Source organism: Phaethon aethereus (assembly GCF_964289735.1).
Source record: "Phaethon aethereus genome assembly, chromosome: 3".
NCBI lineage: Eukaryota > Metazoa > Chordata > Aves > Phaethontiformes > Phaethontidae > Phaethon > Phaethon aethereus.
In genome coordinates, this window is record NC_138576.1 from 105,633,860 (window position 1) to 105,656,214 (window position 22,355).

The following is a 22,355-nucleotide window of genomic DNA, read 5'->3' on the forward strand; positions in this document are numbered from 1 at the left end:
ATTTCACAGCATTTGACACTATTGATACATACAGCTGGTAAATCTGTACACGAGTCAGATGGAATCATAGCCAACCATGAAAATTTAAAAATAATGCATGTGTGACGTGATTGTAGTGAAGGTGCTGGGTCCTGAGCCTACAAACACTTGTGCATATGCAGGACTTGAGGAGCATGAGGAGGTTCTCTGTGGGTCAGGACCTTGGAGAAGGCTTGGGGAAAAGGGGTGATTTGGAGGCCAGGAGAAGACAAGACGTGCCTGGTGTAACACCTGGATTCAGTATTTACCAGTTCAGTGATGTCTAACCCCAGAATTTTCCCCTCTTCTGTTTTTGATCTGTGGTAGAGGCATACGCTTCTGAAGTCTTTCTGTCGTCATGACATTTTGTGCTTTCTGTCGTCATGACATTTTGTGTTTTCTGTCGTCATGACATTTTGTGCTTTCTGTCGTCATGACATTTTGTGCTTTCTGTGAGGCATTCTTTGGTAATATTAATACAGATTAGTTTAAATATGCGAGAAAAGATAGTATTAAAAAAAATTTCCTTCAGTCTGGGGAATACCAGCAGGGTCCAGTGTAAAGTTAGTTTTATTGAAACTACCTTCTAGGTTACTTGGTTATACATTCTTTAATATTTCTTCAGATCAGTGCCATTCTAGATTTCTCTTCTACACATTAGGTTCTGCTGAGTTTATTTTGATACTGCTAAAATCTTCTCTGCCATTACTTTTCCTTTCATATACATATCAGAATTCTACTTTTCACAGAAACTGTGTGTTTTAAAACCTCTGGTGTCTGCAGTTCCGGTCTGAACTGGGGTAACAGATGGTTTCTCAGCCAAATGGCTGCACCAAGGCCGTGTGACCAAGTAGCTTGCGGTGTTGATGTGGTGATGCCTTTGGTTCTCTCCTTTTTGCCCTGATACTTCCCTGGCTGGTGGGAGGGGGTCTGCGGCACTTTGTGCTCTGCAGTTTTGTTCTTGTGAAGCTCTTGACTGTCAGGTAAGCTTGACTGCCTGGGGAGACTTTTGGTTTGAGCGATAACAGGAGTGATCTTGGATGCATATTATCAGTCCCGTTGAGAACAGTGCAGTTTTATGTAACATCTCTAAGGGATTTCTCAGGAATTTTTGGAGCTCTGAGCAGGGTTCTAGCTTATGCAGGTCTAATGTCTGGTGGAAAAAGTAAATGTATCCAGCTTTTATAAGATACTGGCTTAGGAACTCTGCAGAGGATTTGTACTGTGGTCAGAGCCTCCAGCTGAGCTCTGGACCCTGGTCTCATTTCTGGTCAGCGAGGTTTTAATGAAGCTAAATTCTGAGGGGCTCAAGAGTTTGTCAACCTTCCCTGAAGGGGATGTTGTGAAAGGAGTATGGGAGCAAATAAAAGGAAAGCTAACCCAGTAACCGCGGGTGAAAAAAAACCAAAAAACAAAAAACCCCTCCCCAAAACCCCAAAGACTTCTGCCTTTTTTATTTTCTGCTGTTCTCCCTTGTTTCGAGCCTCCTCAGCCAGGACATCTCATGTCACTTGGCTACAAGATGCAGTTTCCTCCTTCGTGTTAGGAGATAACAAGGAACACAGGGTAGTGGTAGCTGAAGCCAGAAACAATTATGTGGATAGTAAAATCAGGGCACTGCGAGTGACCAGGCCTGTCCTTTGTGCCCGCTTAGAAATACAGCGGGGGGGGGAAAGGACACATGTGGCATCCCTGAAGAGAAGGAATAGATTTAGCAGTGTGCTTGGTTTTCTTTTTGTATATGAATAATATGGAGGAATTTTAAATAGCCGATTTTGTTCATCAGGGAGCTCTTACAGGAAGAAGTTACATTATAATTTATATTTTTAATTTCATTGCATGACTGACTGCCCAAAGGCCGGGGTATATATCCAGTTTTGAACTCTGAATTTGTTATATGTATGCCGATTGTGCAAGGAGATCTTTGTTCACAAATAAGCTTGAGAATAGTAGGGGTTAAAATGAGTGAGATAGTAAAAAGGAAATGTTAGCCACTTTGAGAAATGAGCAACTTCTTTGTTTAATCCTAAAAATCTGATTTGAACTTCCTTCACTCTTGTATCACTTGCCCAGTTTCTCCTAGTCTTCCAACATTGTTACAGGCAGGCCTGTAACACATAAAATACTCCTAAAATACTGATGTAAATAAGAAAATAAATTAATTTTTTTGTTGCCTAAATGCTACCATGTGCAAAGATGATACACTGACTGGAGAAAATGTCTGGTTTTGAGGATATTTTTATGTGGAATCCTGTATTTCCCCGCCTAAATTATTCAATTGAGTGTTCAGTATGTGTGGTAGTTCCCAGATTCTCAGTTCATGAAAGTGATGATAGCAGTGCTGTAGGAAAGACTGGTTGTGCACTAGATGCTTATTAGGACCCCATAGTGTTTACCCAGAGTTTGAGTATAGGGTTGTGTGACACAGCCGAGGCACACAATGGAGTTTTCAGCTGAAGAGGGCTGCACTGAAAAGCTCTACGCCAGCTTCTGTTAAACGCAAATTGTATTTCTCCACTGCAGACATCAGAGTTATAATTTCTTTTTTTCAGTTCTACTGATATATGAAAATGAGCATCTGGAGGCTATTGTTCAGGATAGAAGAGATAGCATCAAGTGGTTTAGTCATATGCAGTAGGTTTTTTTTAAGAAGTGCGGGGAAAGAATTGTGGCATATAGAGCCGGTTGCTCTCTCTGTAATATTGAATACACTTATTTCCAGTTCACAGTATGTTCTTTGCCTGGAGAAGGATTGGGAAGGGCATTACCTGTTCTGAGATGGTTAAATGTGTAGTTAAAACGACTTTAACTTTCTTTTTTTTGTCAATATACATGTGAAAACATACATAATCTCAAAGGTAGATTATTTTTCTAGAAATATCTGTGAAAAATTGTTATGCTATTCTTGTAGTTCATTTGCATTTTTAGTTGGCAAAAATCTTCTCAAGGTAGGGTGCTTCATGTGTTTTATGATCGACACCTTATGATGTTCAAGGACTTAAGCATCTCATCAGAACAGATAACCTGAAGTTCCACTTCCAAAACTTTGCCTGGTACATGCTTGTTTGAGGGTAGTTACACACCTATGTTGAGGATTAATTTTAAAAATTATTCCTCTTTTTCACCTCAAGAGATAAGAGACTGGCTTTTTGCATGCAAACTCATGATTTGGTCTATTTTCATTATTGTATGCATGTATTTCTAACTTGTACTTGTGGGTCCTGAAGGCAGAAGTGTTCAAAACTTAGTCTTAATATCTTTTTGGAAAGGCATTTCTTTACTTAAATACACTGATATGCATTCATAAAAATAACTGTTACTATGTTTCTGGAGTGCTTTGATTTATTATGAGCTAATGTCTGGAGCAATTTTCTTGAAGTGCGGAACAAGAAGGAAAGGCACACCTGTTGCATCTAACTAATTTTTTGTGTGTGCATGCTACATGAATATAATTGAAGACACGGAAGGAATAGGATAATATTATGTAGAATCTCTGTACATTCCCTGCATTTCCTGAGTGTGGCTGCATGTGAGTCCTATGTCTACTTTTTTTCCGTAGTGGCTACTCCAATTGTAGACAGCTCTACTTCTGTGGTTTCCTCCAGAAGGCATATATAACCATTTTATTCTAGTAGGAAAATGCATTTGGGAACAGTATTTCTTTTGAGAATAAGTTTCATCTGTAGGCATTTCATTAAGCATTTATTTCTGTTCAAAACTTTGTATCTATTTTGACCCTTCTGAACTGTAGGACTAAGTCTAAATTAAATTTGCATAGAATTGTTTAGAAAATATATTTCTAGCCTGATTATTTGTAATTTTAATGTCTTTTAATGTATGTAGTGCTGTAGTACTTAGCTACCGAGTAACCTAGATCGCCAACAGTCCCATGTGGAAGAACTGTTATTGCTATTCATTCACTTATAACTCTTGCTGTATGGGATGCTCCCCTTTTTTGGGTGGGGGAAATACAATTTTGTTATGCTCTGAACACTAAATTACTAGTTTAGATTGATTTCAGGAACTATAGTGTGGAAAAGCATTAGGTTCCACACTTTCACCATTTTGATCGGAGCTAATGTATGTTGAACCACAGAAACACATGCAGTTAAATTTGTGGCCTTATTTTGGGGAAGAAAAATGTGGTGCATAAGTTCTTTTGACTTCAACTGTAACACCTGGGATTCAGTAAGGATTTCAGTAGTGTCTTAGTTGCCAGCTGAGAGCCTAAAGATATTTTTTGGTGTGCAAAAATTTAAAATGCCGGCTGATAAATATCGCAACATTTGTACATGATCACTTAACGAAGGGAACCAAAAGTCTTACAGTAATGAAGTAAAAACTCCCACTGAGCCTTTGGGCATATGAATAGACACATGACAACTTAGCTTTCTTCTATTTGTGGCCTGTTTGTGTGTAAACATAAAGAATTCATTAGATGGTTCTCTTTCTACCAAGAGTCAGAGCTATGCTGAAAAAACAAAATGGCAACAAACAATTTGTTTCCCATTTTTGTGTCGACAGATGAAGCTGTGAGATACCAAACTGACACAGATTGCTCTTAAATATTTCTGGTTGTGGAAAAGAAGTCCTGATTTAAAGCAAGATGAAAATCATTAGGCTTCAGTTTGATAGCTTAATTACTTGCTGCAAAATTAATTGTTATAATTGGAGGATTATGGTGTTCTCTTGAATGAATAGTGTCCAGTAGAATCAGACAACTGTAGTGTAAACAAATTAATTTAGGCTTTGAGTGGGATTTTTTTTAAAACATTCACTGTTATCCCAGTTATTCTGGTTGCTCAAGGAAAATGAGATCCTCTAAGGAAAAGCAGCTGGAGTTACAAAATGTTTTGAGTAGTAATCTTTCTGTGATAATTCCATATAGATTACATAGGAGACAATGTATTTTGTTTATACATTTGGATACAAACTAGCTACTCCAATTTCCTTGACAAGCTGAATGTAAAGAAAGTAATATAGATTGGGGAAAGTATACACTTTATTTTTTTTTCTCTGTGATAGTTATGCAGGTTTCTGCAAAATTATCTGTTAGTATTTGCCACAAAATTTGAAGAAACTAATTTGCAGCATTTGTCTGCTTACAAACCCTTCAACATAGACAGTCTTGGTTATGTTTACGTGATTTTTCAGGATCATATATTCCTAAACAAAAATAAAACCTTTGCGGGGGATAGACAAAAGTATGATGAGTAATACTCTGGCACTAACCTAGACTCTTAATGTCTGGGTTTTCACATTGTGCCATCAGTATGCCATGTGAAATAAGTACAAATACCTGTTCAGGATGGAAATGCTTACAAAGAACAATTTAGTAAACATTTGTGTGAACAAAAGCTATATATGTAAATAAGCGTCTTTAAAGCCCAAAGGGATAGAAACATGTTTAAACTTAACGCCAGTTATGAACACTGATGCAGAATATTTGTAAAAAAAACTTCTAAATATTTTCTGGCAAATATTATTTTCTGTGTGAAAGGGCAAAATGCATTTTCAGAAAATGAGTGCAGATTTATTTCTCTAGACAGGACTTTTTCCTGAAATGTAGCCTAGGGAATTTTAAATTCCATGCATATTTGCTATGTCAAACTTGAGTGACTAGTATGGAATTCACAGCAGCTAAAACACTGATGCAAAATTCCCTATAATTAAGGATGAGTCTGAGCTACTATTTGCTTATTTCTGGTAGTAATGGAGTAGTAGTGACCTTTGGTGAGGCTAATTAACACGTGTTCTCTTCTGCAATGCATTTCAGAATGTTATAGTAACAATAGAAAAATTAATATCAATACCTGCTACCTGCTAAAACACTATTAAGAATATTACTCTTCTTACCTCAGTCTTACTCTTCTAGTTTTTAAGGCTGAGTAAGGGCATGGGTATACTTTAATGTAACTGTCCTCTTATCATACCAGGAATAGTCCTATTTAAGTCATCAAGATTTATTGTCCTTAGCTTCTATAACTGCTGTGCTGTCCATATCTCTATAGGCTTTCATGTATTATGGGAAGAGAAACAATATTTTATCGAGGAAACGGTTTTCCTTGTCTTTCAGTTCAAAGCGATATTGTGCTTTTGATGAAAAGGGAGCTGTAGCTTTTGCAAGACGTACTCACACTTAAGGAGAGACAGAGAAAAAAGCATATCGATGCTTTCGGTGTTTTCAAACTGGTATACAGGTGAAGATGTTTGGTCAAAGTAAGAACGAGATCAAACCTGCATCCATTAAACCTAAAATTTGTATTTATATTGAAAGACACCAATATGGACTTCCCAAAGGCGATGCTCTTTCCTTTTCCGAGTCTGTTTTACTGTTTGGCAGTGGTAATGCAGCCCAGGACTTGGTTTGCTTCTGGTATCTTTCTGGGGTCATCGTTTGCTTTCATGTGGGCTGTCAGACACCATAGGATGGAGCAACCGAAGCGCTTGACCTCGTGGAGTGTGAAATGCCCTCAAGCAGTTTAGTAGATTTAAACAGGACAGCAGGCTGATAGTCTCCGCAAGGATCCGAGGTTGGGAATACCTAGAGGCCTTTTGGGAAGGCCAGCGAAGAGCCAGGTCATGCCTTCTGCCTCGCAGCCATGAAGGAGAGGGAGGAGCACTAAATGTTTGAGTTGATGATCTGAGCTTTTAGATGGTAAATTCTCAAGTTATTTTCCTTTTGACTTTTCCCTTTGCTTAATAAACAATTTTTCTACTCTTATTTGGTGCTCTTGGTCTAACTGACTGTATTTCACACCTGATTTCAGGAGACTATACATATCCCATCGTTCGAGACAGACTCAGAACTGTGTAGAGTCATATGGCTTTAGTCTACGCTTATTTAGCTATTCATATTCCACCTCAGGGCTTTGGAGGGTAGGGGAAGAAGTAAAATACTGTTTGAGAAGTATCTTTACACATGGTTAATTTTTATATGTACGTATTTTAGTGGGTTTTTTTCCCCCTGTGAAATGAAATGCAAGTTTTTATAAGTTTAAGACCTTTAGCTGAAAGTCTTATTATCTGTCTCATGAAGTATTCTGTCCCATTTTGAATTGTTTTACTATGTGCGGGTGAGGAAGTTAGAGATTTCTGAAAGATTCCTTCTGCTTTGTAAAAGAAAAATCATAGCTTATGTATTTAAAAGTAAGGTGTGATGGAAATGATAGCTCATGATTTTGCTACTTGCTGAAATTCCTGTCCACTGCGAATCCCATTGGCTTCTTTCAAAAGCAAGCTGGGCATGTAAACCCAAAACATTTCAGTGTACTTACAGTACAAACTTTGGAATTTATTTTGCACTGCTTGACAATAATCTCTTTAACGGCTTTACAGCCTGCCCAGAGACAATTTTATATTCAGTTACTACTCTGTTAGGAACTTCTGGTTAGAAACAAAAACTCTTATGAGAAACCCATCTTTATCCTTTTGTATAGATTCCCATCTTTAGACTGCTCTCTTTGTGAAAGAATCAAGTGAGAATCTCCAGTGTGGCAGCTCACCAAGTGGCTTGGGTGAAGACATGGAGTTGTGCTGAGGGTGGGTAGGACACTGGTGAGCCACAGAGTGCTCGTCTTCCACTGCCTTCTACTGAAGCACCCTCACTGTAAAGGAAAAACCCCCACACCTGCATAGTTCTAAGTCACTAAAAATTGAAAACTGTGGAAGCAGAAATTAATTCTTGCTCCTTTGAAGGATTTTAAACATTTTTGCAGTCTTGTAATTGCACTTTCTTCAATTGCTTGGATAATGACATTATAGCAAAAGATTTTTGAGCTTTAGTGTGGAAATTCTGGGAAATTAAAGAGGTGGTGACAGCATCATTTCCAGGACTGATTTCTGCCACATGATGACAGTGTGGAAAATCAATTGAAAAATCTGTTAAGAATTTAATTTGACAAAGTATATATGTTTACCCATCTTTGCAGGTGTATATGCTGACAGAATGAGTATGCTTTCAGGTATTTAAATGTTACCTGAATAGGGATAAATTTAAACATTTTTAATGTTAAGCATGTAACTTCCTTTGCTGAATCAGGAATATTATACATAAATAGCCAGAAGCCAAAATGTGAAGTCAGTAAAGTTATTTATGCATGGTGGTTCATTTTTTCCTGTTTTTAATTTTCCGTGTTAGGCCTAATTGTAAAGATTGCTCCAGGAAAAAAAAAAAAATAGAAATAGGAGAATGACCACACACTTTCAGATACCTGATGGTAAGCCTCACTGGCAAAAAATTATCTCATTTTCTTGAAGATAATAGTATGAGTAAAAATCTTCAGAGCTTTTTCTTTTAGAAAATTGGTAGCGTTTTTTCTTTTTAACGTTAACTCTTTTGAGGAAATTGTGTTTCTTAATATGCTGGTATATGTTAGGGCTAACTGTGTCAGGAGGCATTTTTTAGTAATAAAATACTCATTATTAATAAATAATTAATAATTAGTGTATGTGTATATTCTCTTGAAGAGCCCTCCTTCCTACCTGCCTTACTAAGATTAAGCAATTACGTGGCCAGATAAATATGTGCAAAGGGGGTTCTGTTTCCTGACCACCTCCTTGCCTGCCATTTCCCCTGGACCACTCTCTCTTCCCCAGGATTTCCCTGCTTAGCTCTGATTCGGGGTGAATGATCTGTGTGCGTGAGTTGCGTATGTGTAGCTTACAAGCCAGAATAGACAGAGGACACAGAAGAAAACGATAAGGCAAAATACTTCTATCTTTGAACACTGACCTGGTGAAAGGTCTCTGAAGGTGAACCAGGGTGCATGAAGAAAAGTTTAGAGCCACAAAGAAGATTGTAGCTTACCTGGTAGGTCAAGGTACCTGCATTCACTTTGGCCAGCTGTATTAGCTTAAAAGGATCCAAGGTCTGAGTCTGACTGTAAGATTATGGGATTTTTAGTTCTTGTTTTAAATCCGTGACATCAGTGAAACCAGTGTGCATTTACAGGCATTTACAGGCTCCCCGTGCTGGCACAGGACATGTTTCACAAGAGAAACTGGGTGTCCTCACCTCTAGGAGTAGCAGCGCTCCTAGAGAGACAGGGCAAGTGCTGGAGACTTGGCTTGTTTTAGCTGTTCACGTCTCGTTTGTTGCTGTAAATCCTTAATTTACACTTTGGCCACACTTTAATAGTTGTAGGGAAGACAGAAACATGTACAGGCAGAGTATGGTTTAACTCCACTGGAAAGCCTGCGCATTGCTTTGTACTTGGGATGGAGAGGCCAGCAAGAGCTCGCTTTACCCAGCACCAAGAATTGCTTTATTTGTAAACAAAACCCAAACCTGTTTCTTCTATTACTTGTAGGGAACAAAAATGAAAGGTATTAAAAGAAAGTCCTCAAACTCTAGAAAAAATTATTTCAGATCTCCATGAAAGTCATTGTCAGAAAAATTGTTCGTAGATTGACAGAAAAACAAGAATTGTGAATTTCAGACGTACTGACAAAAAACAACCACTTGTATCAATGTATTTTATCTACACATTGATATTGTTCATGACTTCGGTGTGGAACAAATGTAACTTTGTCACATTTGCTACGTGTTTACACTTGATAAGAATATGTGGGTAGTAAAAGTTTTGTGATATTGTGAACTATTAACTTTGAAGTGCGCTATGGTTTTGCTAGCTGTGTTAGCCAGGCATCTTGTTCCCATGGAGCAATCCCACTGAAAGGAAAAAAGCAAGTGGGAGTTTTTGGGTTTTGCAGCCGATTCAATTTTGCCAGAATAAGCGTTAGAAGTAAAATGAATGCAGGCAATAACAACAAAAAAGAAATAATTGAAAAAGGGACAGAAGCCCTACTACTGATGAGTAGATACTATTCACTGGGCAAAGTGACAGCTGAAAGAAATGAAGAACCTGTACAGGGAGGCAGGGTTATCTGAACTGATGTTTAAGCTTTTAAAAGCCTTTTAACAATTATTACCCAATTCCTTGAGAAATTGCCTTAGCAACTGAATGTAAGTTATTGAATACTGCAACAGCTTCTGTATCCACACAGAGACTTTCCTTACAATGCTCCTTCACCTCTCCAGCACAGCACTTTGACTTGAAGGAAACTTATTTTTGATGAATATTTATAGCCTGTTCTTTTAAAAGAAGTTTTATTGATTTGATTACTGCTCCCACAGAACACAGATGAAAAGAAACCACTGAAAGGAGATCAGCCTCTGTCTTGTCAGTTCTTGAATATTACACATTTTATTAATGTCAGTCTAGGTTTTCCTATTATTCATAGTTGAAAAAGAGAGGCATTGGTAATTGAGAGTTTTTCTTAGTAAAATGTCTTTTTTCAGACTTAAGCCAGAACATTATAATCTCCAAAATAATATATTGACATGTCTGTGACACAGAATTATGGATTCGTGTTAAAAATCAGAATTTTGTAGCTTCCAGTACAGGTAATACCAAAGGGAATGCTGTGCTGAGCAATGATATTAAGTAAACAGCAGTACTTTGAAAACGTCGTTCCCAAATCACTAAAACTATTAAGAGAACTGGATTCCAGAAGCTACTGTGAGGGATGAAGAGATTACGCCTAATTTCTGTAAAGCAGAGATTTTCAGTTTCACAGCAGGCAGCAGTTTAAAACAGAGGTACCTTCACCTCTGTTATTGCACAGGGCACTTCCTTCATGCAGCAATTTCATCAATTGCATGTACAGAAAACTACTGAACTTTTAAATTGGAGAATTAACTTGGAGGAGGGGCATTAGCTGCATACACATAACGGGATCCACAGGCAACAGCTCGGGAGCAATGGCTGTAAGACATAGTATGTGCATATGTGAAGTAATTCATGTATTCTGTAACACAGAAATACTGTGCTTTCACTGCAAGGGTATTCATATTCAATTCATCCAAGTATTCAGATTTGCAAATAGTCTTTGTCCTTATTCAACCTTCAAATTCTCTTGCACTGTGTTCAGGAATACATGTGCATGTGTGTTGGCCCTGACAGAAAGGGAGTCCACAGATTTTTTAAGTATTCACAACATATTTCTGTGTGGCCTCAAACCAGCTTGATTGAGGTTCTTTGAGGACTTTAGATGGCAAATCTTCCCTAATTAAGGGTCACAGAATCACAGAATCAGTAAGGTTGGAAAAGACCTTTAATATCATCAAGTCCAACCATCAACCCAACGCTGCCATGCCCCCTAAACCATGTCCTGAAGTGCCATGTCCACATGTTTTTTGAACACTTCCAGAGATGGTGACTCCACCACCTCCCTGAGCAGCCTGTTCCAATGCTTGACCACTCTCTCCGTGAAGAAATTTTTCCTAATATCCAACCCAACCCAACCCTCCCTTGGCGCAACTTGAGGCCATTTCCTCTCGTCCTATCACTAGTTACTTGTAACTAGTAATGTGTTGTAATGTGATTACACAGTCCTCAGCTACAGATTTGTTGTGAGTTAGACCTAAATGACATAGAGAATTTTGGACTTTCCTCCCCTCTGTGCTTCAGTTCCCTATTTGGAAAAAGGGGAATAGGAATTTTCTAGCTACTTCACAATGATGGGAGGGGAGTCACATGGAAGACTGAAAATGCTCTTACACTACTGCTAACCAAAGCCATCAAACCCCATGAAATACTTACTTGTAAATATATATGTATATGACACGGGCATACATGTCAAGCTTTGGAGTGTAGGACAGAGTTAAGAGGAGGAAAGAAAAAGGGATCAGTGTAAAAATGCAGATGTTTCCACACAGTGAACACAAACGTGCAAGTTTTAGTATTTCTGCAGTATGTGCAAAGACTTCTGCATAGCCAGCATGAGTACATACACTGCCTTTTTCTTTAATGATTATGTCCAGACCATTATGCGAAAAGGGATATCTTATTTATCTGTGAATAAGTGCATGTCTTTGCCTTGGCACTGATGGGCAGGCATATATTTAAACGCTAATCTCCTGAGGCCAAGTAGGTACCATGAGGTACCATCCTTTTCTTGAGCAAGACGCGACTCTGACTTCGGGAAGAGAATACATAGAGCTGAACACGAACTTCATGTCCTCATGCTGATTAGCAGCAGATGAGAAGTACGCCGCAGCAGCAATTGCCTCTGTAATAGCTGTGGGACGCACAGAGAATGCCAGTTTGCTTTATGGAGCTGACCGAGCAAAACTGCCCGCTTGGCATGTGCTTCGCTGGGCTGGTACTTTGTCACCGTTATGAGACACCACTTCTACAGGGCACGTGAACACAGTTAAACAAACAAACAAACAAACAAAAAAGAACAAAAACTGGAGAGCGATTTCCAAATCCCCTAGTACGAGTTTTACAAATGTGGTGTATCCAGACCCCTGATTCTCAATCGCATTAAGGCCCCTCAGGAGTCGCACCCTGGCAACTGTTCAAGCTCCTGTTGATGCATAAACAGGCATGTTTATGAAAACAGAGTAGCTTGGATCTGTTTGTCCCTTTTTGGTTGGCGATGAGCTAATTTTATTTTAAAACTCAAGGGTCTTTCCTGCTTGGTGCATGAAGGGACAGAGTGAACTCAATGGAATGGAAATTTCCTGAATTATAATAATGAGTAATTTTAGCCCTGGCTCTGGGTTAGAGAAGGATACTAGGCTGGTCTAAAGGTGCTGGGACTTTTTTTTTCCACTTGCCTGAGTCAGACTTTTTTTTTTGGTTATATTATTGCAGGGAAAATTTACAAAGTTGCAGGACTCCACAACCTGTAATTGATAGTATTTCCTGTAATTTTGTCCTTTTTGTTTAGTTTGACAGGGTTTATTAGTCATGATTTGGGGAAAATTTTAGTATCAACTTTTAAACTTTTTTTTAATCTAACTGAACTCTATCAACATTGCATTTCTTGTTTACACAATTACTATCTGGAAACGGATAATAGGGCAAAATATCTAGGCATAAAGTATATTCTCAATGTGGGTTTTTTTTTATTTTAATGAATTAGAGTGAGGGGCAGCATTGTCTTCTGTGTACTGAAAGGGAAAAGTAGTTTTGACAACAGAGCTTTGGTGTAGCTTACCTATGTGAGAGCAGAACCAAAAGTGAAGATAACTTTCATAAAGAAAATCTATATGTTAAGCCAATGTGTTCAAAATAGTAAATAGCTAATAGCTAAAATATTCGTTAAATGTGCTTTAGATTGTAGAATCTGGCAGTCACATTGTGCAAAAATATTAAGCTATTTTAAAAAGAAAACTACACTGCAAGCTCTCAGTAGAGCTGATAAAACTTGTCTATCAGCTTTTTCACAGGAAAATTGGATTTTCCTTGAATGTTTTTTGTGTATATGAAAGGTATCTCTTATGCAAAATTTAAGACACTAAGAAACAAATTTCTCAATTACTTGCTAAAATATTTTGCTTTTGATTTACAAGCTTTTCTACCACAAGGGTAATTAAAAAAAAAGTCTTTTGTTTAATTTCTCCATGGAAAATAATCCTTTTTCTGACAAGCTCTCTCTCTGGCCTCCTTTGAAGTGCACATCGTTGTGCTGAAAAAGGAGACCATGTCAAAAATGCTGGGGTGTTACTGCTACTGCTCCCCCAAAATGAGCGATCCTTCGGAGGAGAAAAACATTTGAATTAAAACTGAGGCCTGACGCTCATGAAACTTGTCTGTAGGGTTCTGCCTGTGTGACCTTGGCCACACCATTAAACCACCCATCCTGGGAGGTGAGGTGAGGGCACTTCACAGATGCCGGGGCCTGTGCTCTTGGCATTTCAGTTTCTGCGTTCTAAGTGGACCAGCAGCAACTGAGGTATCACACGCATGTCAAAGTGCTCTTTTACACAAGCCGCTGAAGACAAAATCATTTCCGCTTTCAAACGGACTGAGATGTGAACCGTAAACTCTTTCTCTAAGCTTTGTTTTCAACACTGAAAGAACCAAAGCCTTTAATAATGAGGACTCTAAGCAGTCCCATTTATGCTAGAAATCCCGGGTTTTCTCATCCAGGTTGTTCTTTTTTTTCCAGGCTGCTTCAATTTGAAACACAGCACATCTGAAGGAAAATTGTATCTTGTTTACAAGTACTGCAGCCTGCCAATTACAAGCCCAGCAATAGACGTTCCCAGGAAGCAGAGGCTAAGGCATAGCTTAACCAATTGGTATTAACGATAGCTAGGAGAGAAGAAAAGCCGTAACTGGAAAAAAAATTATTTCTCTAAGAGAATTTTTCTTCTCCACAGTACACATACATTATAAAATAAGTTGGTGAATTGTGCAGTAGTTTAATTTTAGCTCAGAGAGGACTGTATGACCTACAGTTAGATTTGAGTTTTCACAATGTTTGCTCTGTCGTATGGTTAACCTCGTAGCACCTGGTTTTAACCGTTCTGTTCCTGCAGTCCTTTTAAAATGTGTAATGTAATACGTGTAACCTCTCAAACATCTGAAGTTGTTTGTAATTTAGGCTTTGGAAACATCTCCCCACGCACACAAGGTGGAAAGATATTCTGTATCATCTATGCCTTACTGGGAATTCCTCTGTTTGGTTTTCTGTTGGCTGGTGTTGGAGACCAACTAGGGACGATCTTCGGAAAAGGAATTGCCAAAGTAGAAGATACCTTTGTTGTGAGTATGCTGACTGCCTCGTTTGTTTTTCATGCTGCTTGCTGTTCTCAAGTTAAGAAGTGAAATGAAAAGTCTGAAAAACAGTGTATAGCTTGCCATTGTAACCAGATGTATAGCAAAAGGTAGGAAGACCTTTGCAAAGTCTGAACACGTTATTGAACGAGAACTGGATGAAGCCCAACATTTTATGTGATAATTATAGTTGGGAAGAGGAACAAGATCAAAAATATTTTATTTTTGTTTCACCTGTATAATACTTCTAAGTCTTCTGTGATGCTTACCTTCAAAGGTTTTCATATAGATTGTGACAAGAAATCAGTGACTCGGATGGAAGGGCGCAGCTGTGGAGATTATTGCTGCTGCTTTGAGTTGATTCACAGAAGACTTTTGGTGTACGAGTCTAAAAATCACAATTCTTAAAATCTACTCAGATGCCATCATACCCGAGGAAATGCTTACAGCCTGTAGACACCTACATTTCGAGATTTACGTGTCTGTAGGTGACTAAAGCTTTGGGCATTCACAGAAGCAGGACAGTCTAAATGGTACAGAGCCTCTGGTGCGTCCCTGACATTGGACTCCTCTTTGTGGTCTCCTCAGTAGGCTGTAAGATGTTCTACAGTTTAAGGCATTTTCAGCCTCTTCTGCTAAACTGCTTAGCACAGCCTAGATGTTCATGCCCTTCATTTTCTTTACTTATTTCTTTAATCGTGCAAAGTGGCACAGCTTCAGTAGAGGAAGAGACCTGTGAAGAGGCTAGAAGCTTGTGCAGATATTGGTAAAGTTCAGCCATAGCCAGTCCTTGACAACCAAATGCCTTGAATTCTAGCAGAGGAACTTAATTTATTGAAGTTAGTCTCTGTTTCACACACAGAAAAGATTATTAAGGTTGTATTTTACTAATGGAGTTATTAAAAAAGGTATTTACTGAGATTTTTGAAGCATAGAATCATAGAAGCAAAGAGTTTAGGTGTTTTGCTAACCTTTAATAAAATGATGCAGGTTTAACTATTACCCAAAGTTCAAAAATGGTATTATGAAATACTATGTCTCTTGATATGTAGAACATGTCATATCCAGCAAATACTTAGGAAGCAAACTGACTTTGTAGCTGTTTGCATCAGCACTGCAAGTGTCAGAAGGACTGTTTTTCTGCAACAATCCCTAATCTCACATGCAGGACACCTTTTCTATATAGAAAGGATCTGCCATGGTTTTGTTTTTGAAGTAAAGCAAACTGGGGCTGTACTGAGTAGCCTTATGCAATACAAAAAATGCAAGCTTGAAAGATTTTTAAGAAAAGGCAGGTATTTCTGACTTTGAAACACCAGTTCAAGTCCAGACAAGGTACTGGTGAATAACATCCATTTCCATTGAGATTTGTCTAAAAAAGGTAAGAATATTCCATAAGAACATTTTATTTTTATCCTTTCTGGTTTTTTAGAACTGAATTTTATTTTTTGCTTGAAAGTACAAAAGTATTGAGACCAATTTGTGTGTCTCAGCCTGTTGCTCAGGAGGATAACGGTCTTCCTTTTTTTGTAATGGATGTATCCCTAAAACAAGAATGCCTCAACATAAAAAAAGCAGCATCTTGCCCCCTTTTGGCAATATCTGAATGAAAACACTGATTTATTGGTTGCAGTCTGGAACATTCCTTTGTTCTGTTTACTAGTTCTCTAAAAAGAACTGGGAGATGCTGATGGGTCAGAACAGGGAATTTCATGTTGCTATAACCCAAACTACTACTGTGATTTGGGTTACAAAAGCTGGACCTTGGTCATGCTGACTGTAAAACACAGTTTCCATTGGCAATAAACTTAAAAACATGAAAACATGTATCGTGAGCCGTCTAATTTCATTTTTGGTCATCTTTTGTGAAAGTTTCCAGTTTTGTGCATTCCCTTGCCTCTTTGAAGTTGAACAAACATGCGTTGGATGGATGGAAAACTCTTTGGAAAAATGTCAGATTGACAGAGCATTTCAAATGGGACTTTGCAGTGCTCTTTTCTAGCTTTGGTGCAGTTTAAAAAAATTGTTAATAGATTACACAACAGATAAAGAACTTGGTTCATTAAATCTACTGATTATCTCAAGCTGGGGAGAGAACTAAAAATGGGAGGACAAAATTAGAATTCAAAATTATGTCAAATTTTGCAAAGTAGTTTGAATATATAGGATTGAATTCAAGAAGGACAAATTCAGAGTACTATATGAAGGAATAAGGAAATATGCAATCACATGTCAGGAAACAGGCTGTCTAGGTGCAATTTTGTAGAAATGTTCTGAGAGCTCTAGGGGCTCATGTGCTAACATGGGTTAATGTCATACTGCTGTGAAAAAGCATACATCATAGTCTGAAGTATAAATAGGAGTGTAAATAAATAAATAGGCAAAGCATAAGAAAGGATCCTTCCGTTCTATTTTGTGGGGTTTTTTATATCTAGTTTTGAGTACAACACTTAATGAAACATGGACTAGTTTGCTGGAGCCAAGGGATAGCAACAAGAACAGACAGGTGAAGAAAGACTGAAAGAAATGCATTTATTTGGTCTAAAGAACATGTGACTGAAAGAAAACACTTGAAGTTTGCTGAAAAAAGCAAAGTAGCAATTTCTTTATTTGCCTTGGATAAGACCATAAATAGTAGACTTAAACTGAAGGAGATGAGATGCATGTTAAGCATTAGGAAAACTCTCTGATGACAAGAACAGATAAGTGTGATCACATGTTCCCTGTCCAGTAATGTGTCTACAGTGGCTTAGGTGGGGTGTTTTTTGTCTTTGGGCAGGTTTGGAAAAGGTGGTCTCTTCATGCCCCTTCCAGCTCTATCTTCTGTGGTTCTCTTTGGCCAGTTACTTGATTAGAGAGAACTGTATGGTTAAAATTCACCATTATTATTCAGTTATCTGTGGATGCGCAGAAGTAGGGACATAGCATGTGCAAGTACTACCTGAAGCTCACTCAAATATTTAGCCCACACTCAAAACTTTAGCATGATCAGCTGTTAATATTAATGAATGCTACACTCACCCAGATCACAAATGTGGCCACAATGAAAAGTCCAGCCCTGCTCTGCCATTTCCTGCTGGCAAACATTTCCTAGGACAGCCGTGTTTGCTTTGAAAAGCCTTTCAAAATAAAACCCTGCTTTGATTTTCCTGATTGAGCATTATAATGCACTGTCCTCTTGAGCAATATGGTGCTCACTGTGGGTGATAGGTTCTTATGGACCATAGTTTTATTAACTGTGGGTGATAGGTTCTTATGGACCGTAGTTTTATTAACGATGGGTTTCCTCTTTTCCCTTTCCAGAAATGGAATGTGAGTCAGACAAAGATTCGCATAATTTCAACAATTATATTCATACTATTTGGCTGCGTGCTGTTTGTTGCTCTTCCTGCAGTTATATTCAAGCACATAGAAGGCTGGAGCACACTAGATGCAATTTATTTTGTGGTTATCACTTTAACTACCATTGGATTTGGTGACTATGTTGCAGGTAAGATTTTTCTCATAACTCCTTATCTTATAATATTTTGCACAGTGATATATGTACTGCATTTTGGTATTATTTTGGGACAGACACATGTCTGTTGTGATGCCTCTCTCCCAATTTTACCCTTCATCATTCTTGTGTCAGTACCCATGAGGGGGCTTGCCCTCGTCTTTGATGTGGCAGGCTAGAGACAGAAGGTGGGACAGTGAAATGCGTGGTGCCTGTCTCCGCATACTCTGTTTTTTCTTCTCCTGTACTGTTAAAAGATGCTTTACTTAATTTTTAGGTAGATTTTTTTCTTCTTACAGATTGTGTGAAGTGCAAGAATTAATAAAGTATTTTAGTCTGCTGAATATGGGGGTTTTTTCAGCTGCAGCTGCTTAAAGTGTCTCACCCTGTGAAGTTGTATGACAGGGCTCTTACGTGCATCTCTCACTTTCCAAGTGTTATTCCAGAGCTCTGTTTCTGCCATTGAGATGTCTCTACTGTTGGATCCTCTTTCTGTGCTTTCTTTCTTTTGTTTGTTATGTACGCAGTTGTCCATGTGTATTTGTAAAGTAAGGAGAAGGTTTAGCACAACCCATAGATAACTTAGCCAACTTTTATGGATCTATTAACCCAGATTGGATTGGTTGCAAAGAACTTTGACAAACTGAGCTAAAAAAAGCTTGGGCCGGTTCTCTGTGTCAACTTTTTTCTTGAAAAGGTGTTAGAGGTGTTAGACCACTTCTCAGAATACAATAAATATATGTTGCCTGTGTTGAGAAAGTGTGTTGATCCAAGTCAGTGATGTGAGGTGAGGGTTAGAAATTCAGAGCTTTGTGCTCTGAGTCCAAGACTTGTATTCTTCAGCCTGATCTCATGCTTCTCTTGATGCAGCACCGTCACCTCTTTCATGAGATGCCTCTCTCCCACCTCGGAAACCTGTGCAAGGCAGAAGTAGCTGAGAAGGACAGCAGTGCTGGGCTGCTGTCAGTGAGCTATTCTGCGGGAGGGAAGAGTTTCTAGTAGATATCCATGTGGTGTGGGCTCCTCCTGTGTCTCATCTCTAGCCATGGCTGTTTCACGAGTTCAGTGCACTAAGGTGAGGGTCTTAGGTTGAGGAGCTCCTCCTAGTGACTTGTAGGTCTGCCTGAAGTTTGCTTTGATGGCAGGAATGTGGCTGGTATTGTCACTGGCAAAAGTTTTTCGGGTTGGAGAAGTCCCACAGAGACCTCTGAAGTGTCTGAACTGTTTGGCATATTCATAAATGATCTGGGTAAAATAGAGGGAAATTTAGTTAATGTTGAAAATATTAAGTTATTCAGACCATTTAAAAAACAAAGGCCATGTAAGAAGTTGCCAAAGATAACGAAGGCCATGTAAGAAGTTGCCAAAGATTCTTATAAATTATAGAACTGGGCTGTAAAATGGCAAATGAAGTTCATTTGGACTTTTACGTAGTTTTTTGTGATGCTTCCATGTTTATTTTGAATGTGTCTCGCTGATTTGTGATGCTGTTCAGATTTTTAACTAGCACCAAATAAAAAATTTATGCTGTTTCCAAGCCAAGAGTCTGGGTATTTTAAAATTTTATTCCTGAGGGGTACGTGTATGTCAGGGAATAAAAATAATGGTGTGTAAAGGCCTGGTTATATTTACTGTAAGGCATCATGTGAGATGGCCCATTTGGCTATAACTGGAACACTGAGTACATTCATCATTACTCTCATTATAAATTTCCGTGGATTTTTCTATTTGTAGACCACTTGATATCATAATTTGTTCCTATATCATGTCTGGTTTTTAAATTTAACAGGAAACACTCTCTCTTTCTACAGAATGTCCTTGAATTACATTGTTCTATAGCTTATGGCCTTTTATGGTTCACTTCATAAATATATTTTTTTTTTTATTTTAAAGTTCCATTGTAAATGTGTGATGTCAAAATGTCATGCATGTTTTCTATTTTCTTTTCACGTAACACGCACAAGACCTGTATTTGTACTGTAATACATTATTGACTTAGAGTTTCAGATGTGGGAATTGGATTTGTATTTGCAGAGATGATGCTTAAGAGAACGGAGTTAGACGACTATCTCCATTGTAACGGGGAGGTTAACATTGCCACTGGACTGTATTTGGTCAGAGTTGAAGTTGACAATATTACCGTCTTTGTGTGGCCTAACATACTCAGTATGGCAGATGACTTGAAGGATTTTTTCAAAAAGGTCCATTTGTTTTCTTGTCATCCCAGTACATAGTTGTTCAGTTACCTATTTTTTTGATTTTTTTAAGGTATTCATTGACTGTGCTTTGCATCGTGGAAGCTTACAGTCATCGGTGTGCATCACTAAGCTATTTGAAGAAAACTGACATTGCAAGTTCTCAATAGAGCTGATAAAACTTGTCTTAAGGGCTGGGCTTCCTTATTAATTTTGAGGAAGTATGTGGAATCTTTTGCATGTTAACAAATTAGTAAGTTATCTTTATGATCTTTTGGTTTGTTTTTCTTCTAGGTAAGTCACAGTTACCACGCAGACACTAAGGGCCATTGATATTTTTGTGGTAGGCTTCATCTAGAGCACTCTACTGAAAGCTTAGGAAAGCTGAGTGCCACAAATGGAGGCAAAGCAAGCATGCAGGTTTAAGGCATGTAATGTTCTAGAAGGCTGTAGGGGAGGTTGTCATGATAGAATATGGTTATTGCATCTGAAATTGCATCCCTAGACCATGGTGTTCTTGGTTCTGGTTTGTCACGATGAGGCATGCAGCAGGCAGAATGATGCCGCAGTCCACTTGGCGCCTAGATGGCAATGCCTTTGGAAAAAACCTTACACTGGCATTAATTTACTCCGTTTTCTGATGTTTCCTGCCCAGAAAGGCATGTTTCTTAAACAATAGAGTGAAAATTACCTCCTTCCACTCAGAATTATAGTCAAATCTAAAACAGAGTGGTGGGCAGTGGTACTCCAATTTGCAATTATAGTGGAGTCAACTCTTTTTAGCAATAAAAATACAATTGTGTTAATACAAGTAATACAAGTATTCTGGTATTTTTTTTCTAGGAACTGTCATGCCAGAGGAAAAAAAAACAGGTTTGCAAGCCTTGCATACAAACATCATGGTTGTGATAACATGTATTTGGGTTAAAAGAAATATTTCTTACAATATCTGTCATTTTTCATTGACATGGAACTCACTGCTTTCTGGCACCACTGGAGTTAAAAGATGAAAAGAAGCCCTGAACAAGTTTTAGTAGAGAGAGTGTTTCTGAATAGCTGTACCAAGAGGGAGCCAAGAGAAGAACGTGGGCTTACATAACATAATGGTGTTAAAGGCTGTAGTGCAGGCTGCCATATTAGAAATTCTTGTAGAGTTCCCCAGAAATTTTTCTACAAGTTTCTTATTTGTACTGGAGAACAAATATGCTGTTCCCAGGAACCAGAATGCCAAAACTTCCCCTTTTGTACTTAGAATCTGGGTTGCTATTTGGAGCCTGTGGCAATTTCAGCTGCAGCATCCACTGGCAAGAAAAGCCTTAAGGCAAACATAAAAGACCGATCCCTCCATGTGCATGCAAGGAGGGAAAAGATGAAGAGCCCTTGTTGTGCACATTCAAGAAAGTATATGAACAGTATTCCAAAAAACAAACTTAATGTTTCTCTGTCGTATGAAACCATTTGATTTCTGTAATTTGGGGGGGTGTGTGTATTTTTTCTTTTTGTAGGGAAATAAGTAACTTTTTGTCATTTGAAGAAAGTTTATTGTTGTAGCTCTTCACAAGAAAAAAGGAAGCAAGAAACTGTGCTACAGTCTGCACTGTCTTATGAAAATCACGGCATAGTCAAAGTTCACTTTTCTTGTTTTCAAGAGAAGCTACTGACTTTCATATGACAGAAGAAAATCCAGCCGATATTACGAATATTCTGTGAAAGAGAAAAGAGATATCTTTTCATGTCAAATGTGTCATCTCTTAGTATAATGAAAGATATTATTGGGTACTAAAGTCAGCACTGAGGTACATATATAAATGTATAACATGACAATATATTGTTCATACGTGCAGATAAATCCTTTAACTACAGTGCAGATTAAAAGGTATAGTCAAGTATTTCTAAAGCTGGCTTCAAATCTAAATTAGATTAGATGTCCAAAACTTGACTGAACTAAGTGGAGGTCAAAAATATAAACAGCACATCAGTAGTGTATTTCACAGCAGGACATAATGATATAAGGTTGCACTTCAATCAGTCCAATTCAACAGAATTTTGCAAGTCTCCACTTTAAAAACA

At 38.2% G+C, this 22,355-nt stretch overlaps 1 protein-coding gene across 1 annotated transcript in view; it reads left to right on the forward strand.

Moving 5' to 3' along the window:
* The window catches only part of KCNK2 (potassium two pore domain channel subfamily K member 2), a gene marked incomplete at its 5' end in the record, with an annotated part of 99,937 nt that overhangs the window by 58,008 nt on the left and 19,574 nt on the right, over positions 1–22,355 (forward strand). The window contains 2 exons of the mRNA XM_081998060.1: positions 14,422–14,582; positions 17,898–18,084. Coding sequence (XP_081854186.1) covers positions 14,422–14,582; positions 17,898–18,084 — 348 coding nt within the window. The remainder of the gene's footprint in view (positions 1–14,421; positions 14,583–17,897; positions 18,085–22,355) is intronic.